The following is a 4,317-nucleotide window of genomic DNA, read 5'->3' as shown; positions in this document are numbered from 1 at the left end:
ATAGTGTGAATCCTGGGGTCACTTGGCCTAGGTCGATAGCCTCTCTGACACTATCTCTACCTTACTCGAGGAGCATCAGTGGGTAGACATTCCATCAGCCAAGATTCAATATACTTGGTCTAACAATTGCAGTGGTTACAACAGTCTAGCAAGGAGACTAGACAGATTTCTCATTAAGGAAGCTTTCTTAAATGCTCATCCTCGTATTAGGCAGTGGGTTGGTACTGGAGGCATTTCTGATCATCGGCCAATATTTTTGGAACTGTCAAATACCTATCAGAGGATTAAAAGCACATTCATGTTCAATGCCTCCTAGCTCAAGGATCCCTCCTCTATACAACTGGTATCCAATTATTGGCAATCTAACCCTATCCTGGATCGAGATGATCATACTATTGGCTTTATCAGAAAATTGACAGAACTTAAGAGGATCTCTAGAAATTGGGCACACCAGAAACGGAAAAATGATGACTATATTTTGAGGGAGGCAGAACGAGCCATAGCCTCATATGAGGACTCATCTAATGGTACCTTCTTATCACAGGAAAACAAGGACCTATATACTTCCCTTGTCTCGAAGCGTTCCCAAATCCTGAAAGAAAGAGAGGAGAGCTGGCAACTTAGAAGCAGGGCAATATGGCTCACTGAAGGAGATAAAAACACTAAGTTCTTTCATAAATTTGCCAATGGAAGAAAAGCCATAAATATTATTTGGGAACTTCATAATGAATAGGGCCAAGAGGTATCAACTCAGCAGGATTTGGATAGATTAGCCAATGAGCACTTTAAGAGCATCTACAAGGTGCCCAGAGAAGTGAATATTTTGGAAATTGTGAGGGTTGCTGAACTTTTCCCCGGGTTTGTGCAACAGGAAGACTCGGAGAACTTGATGATGGAAGTGATGAAGGAAGAACTTGAAGCAAATATAAAATGGTTCAAGAAAGATAAGAGCCCTGGACCCGACGGGTGGACCATCAAATTCTATATTACCTTCTTTGATATCCTCGGGGATGATTTACTCAATATTGTGGAAGACTGTAGAAGAAGTGGCAACATCTCCCCAGCCATCAAATCCACCTTCATTGCCCTCATCTCGAAATCTGATTTTCCTTCCACCTTCAATGACTTCAGACCCATCTCCCTTTGTAACTGTCTGTACAAGATTATTGCAAAGATCATCGCAAATCACATGAAGCCAATCCTATCTAGACATATATCTTCTGAGTAGTTTGCTTTTCTACAACACCGACAGATACATGAGGCGATTGCCACTGCACAGGAACTTCTTCACACTATGTAGATGAAGAAGCAGAAAGGCATGATTTTGAAAGTGGACCTCTCGAAAGCTTTTGATAGAGAAAATTGGCTCTATATTAGATTATTATTGACTCATCTGGGGTTTCCTTATGCATATATCAAGTGGATCATGAGCTGCATCAAGGATGTATCTTACAGTGTTTTACTAAATGGGGAAGCCACACCTTTCTTCCTATCTGAGAGAGGACTCAGGCAGGGATGTCCTCTCTCCCCTCTCCTATTTTTACCTATCATGGAAGGTTTAAGATCCATCATTGTTATCCGTAATAGAAATCAACTAGTTGGCATCAAGATTTTGGAGAACCTATATCTGACCAATCTATTGTTTGTTGATGATGTTCTCATTTTCTTAAACGACAGCATTGGAGACTCTACGGTCCTACAGAATATATTCAAACTCTTTCAACCAGCAACCGGGATGATAGTAAATGAAGGAAAATCCACTATTACCACTTTTGGATGCTCTCAACCTAAGACCATTTTCAACTCCCAGCAATTCCCTTTCACCTCTCTGAATTTGGAAGATGGTCAAAAATACCTGGGCTTCCAGCTCAAGCTCCTTGGATACAGGATTGCAGACTGGACGTGGTTAATTGCTAAAGTGGAAAAGAACCTACAGATCTGGTACCACAAATACCTTTCCTGTGCTGGCAGATTAGTTCTTATTAAGGCTGTGATCGAAGCCACACCTATTTTTTGGATGACACTAGCGTGGATACCGAAAGGCATTTTGAACAGGCTCCAAAGCATATGCTGCAGATTCTTATGGAAGGGTAACCAGCTAGGGAAAATCTTCGCTTGGGTCAAATGGGACAGAATAGCAATACCAAAAATATGGGGAGGTTGGGGCATCAAAAGGCTTGATCTTTTTCAGAAAGCTCTAGCAGCAAATCTTGGCTGGCAACTCATCACCTCCAACAGTCTCTGGACCTGGGTTGCACAAGAGAAATACATCTGGCCTAGGAACCTGATGGACTAGTTTAGACAAGCACATGAAATAAATAGCAACATCTCCAATATTTGGAAGGCGATGATGAATGCACTACCTCTCCTGCGACAAGGCATCACGTGGAGAATTAATGAAGGGAATGCTGTTCGTATAGGCACGGATCCATGGGTGGGTTGTGGCAATGCTCACAGATTGCCAGCAGACTTGATTAGGTTCCTAAACAACAGAGGCATCACCCACATTAAACACATTGGAGACCGCAATAATTCTACCTTTCTTCAGCAGGCATGGAAAGCGGCTCATGACTTGGACATTCCCGATCAATGGCGACTAGATTGGCAGCAATATACCGAAGCACTCACTCAAGCACATATTCGCCTGACTGATGAACCGGATGAGGTTATTTGGGCCTACGCAAAACACAGAACATACTCCCCTAAAGAGGGCTACATCAGGCTCATGGAACCTTTCAAGCCTCAGACCATCAATCCGATCTGGAGATTACTTTGGAAGCTCAAGGCTACCCCTCATACCCGTCTATTACTGTGGAACATACTGTTTGACAAGATTCCTATAGGTGCCAATCTGATGAAAAGATCCTTTCATGGCCCTTTCCGGTGTCATCTGTGTCGAAATGATGAAGAGAGTACTGAACACCTCTTCTTAAATTGCCCAACCTCAAAAGAATTTTGGAACTGCATCATTGCACACTATCCATCCCTTAAAGCCTGGCAAGGACACAACATTCAGGATGCTTGGAGTTCTTGGTGCCAAAACCATATGGGAAAAGCCAGGAACATGCCCCTCCTAGCCTGCTGGGCTATATGGATTGCTAGAAACCATTCCATATTCAACCTCAAGGACCCCCATTGGCCTTCTATACTGCTCCATACCATTGCTGATTTTGATCTCCTTCCAGAGGAGGATACCAGCTCCCCTCCCCGCACCATCATACCTGAAATCATAGACAAATCAAAACCGTGGGCATATTTCGATGGTTCTGCACAGGAGGCAGGATGTGGTGGAGGAGCCATTATTTTCCTAAATGATACCCACTGTTTTAAAATCCAAATCAATCTAGGTAGGGGCACTAATAATTTTGTTGAACTCAGTACGGCAAAACATCTCATACATTTTGCCTTAGAACAGCACTGCAGTCATCTACAGTTGTTTGGTGACTCCAAAATCGTTTGTAACTGGCTTAACAATGCATCTCATTGTAATGCATTTTCTTTGCGGCATATTCTAGGAGAAGCTCAAAGACTGATATCATCATTTGACTCCTTTGTCTGTCGCCACATTTACAGGGAACAAAACATGGGGGCAGATCAACTATCAAAAGAGGCAGCGCATATACAGGGCAATGACTGGCTGATACTGGAGGAAATTGATGGTTCCTACCATCAATACTACCACAGACCTTTTGTAGAACTTGAACAAATTGGGCTATAAGCCCAAATCCTTTCTGCTCACACTGTATAAATTATGTTTATTATATCTACTTTAGTGTTTCGTATATATGACTTTGCATATACAGTTTTGGTTTTGGTACATAGTTATATTTCTCTCTGCGCAGAGATAATACAATTTTGGACTGTTTCTCTCTATCTATTGGGAGAAGGCATAGACATAATATAGTTGATAACAGACTCCCTGTGTCGAGTAATCAGCGGAAATGCTTTAAGATCTTTTTTTGGACAGTCTTATGTATCTTGACAGGCAATATTGCCTCCACATTCATATGCCTCAGCATCTACAAAATGTAATTTCTTATACATTAATAGAAATTACGACTTTTTTCCATGCGAAAAATAAAAATAAAAATTTAATATAATATAATGATATAATGATATAATAATATATAATAATATTTTAAATAATAATATATTATTTAATAATATAATCTGTAAAAATAATATATTATAAAATTTAAACCCTAAGGTTTATTTTTTTTTTTTCACTTACTGGTTCACGGATACCCAGGTCAGTGGGTAGCCGCTACGTCCAGGGTTTTAAACACTGAGTGGACGCCACCCGAAGGGCATCAACAC

General features: G+C 41.0%; 1 protein-coding gene across 1 annotated transcript; it reads left to right on the top strand.

Annotated features, from left to right (window-relative positions):
* Positions 1-2,350: 2,350 nt before the first annotated feature.
* On the top strand, positions 2,351-3,718 carry LOC149163740 (uncharacterized). The gene has a single exon (XM_089429246.1). It carries the CDS (start codon positions 2,351-2,353, stop codon positions 3,716-3,718), a length of 1,368 nt encoding a protein of 455 aa, XP_089285372.1.
* The last annotated feature ends 599 nt before the right edge of the window (positions 3,719-4,317 follow it).

This window comes from Pinus tabuliformis, chromosome 5_1, assembly GCF_031772625.1.
Source record: "Pinus tabuliformis cultivar Carrire ecotype Pingquan chromosome 5_1, CPIR1, whole genome shotgun sequence".
Taxonomy (NCBI): Eukaryota; Viridiplantae; Streptophyta; class Pinopsida; order Pinales; family Pinaceae; genus Pinus; species Pinus tabuliformis.
The sequence above is the reverse complement of the archived record's forward strand: the minus strand, read 5'-3'. Positions and strand labels throughout refer to the sequence as shown.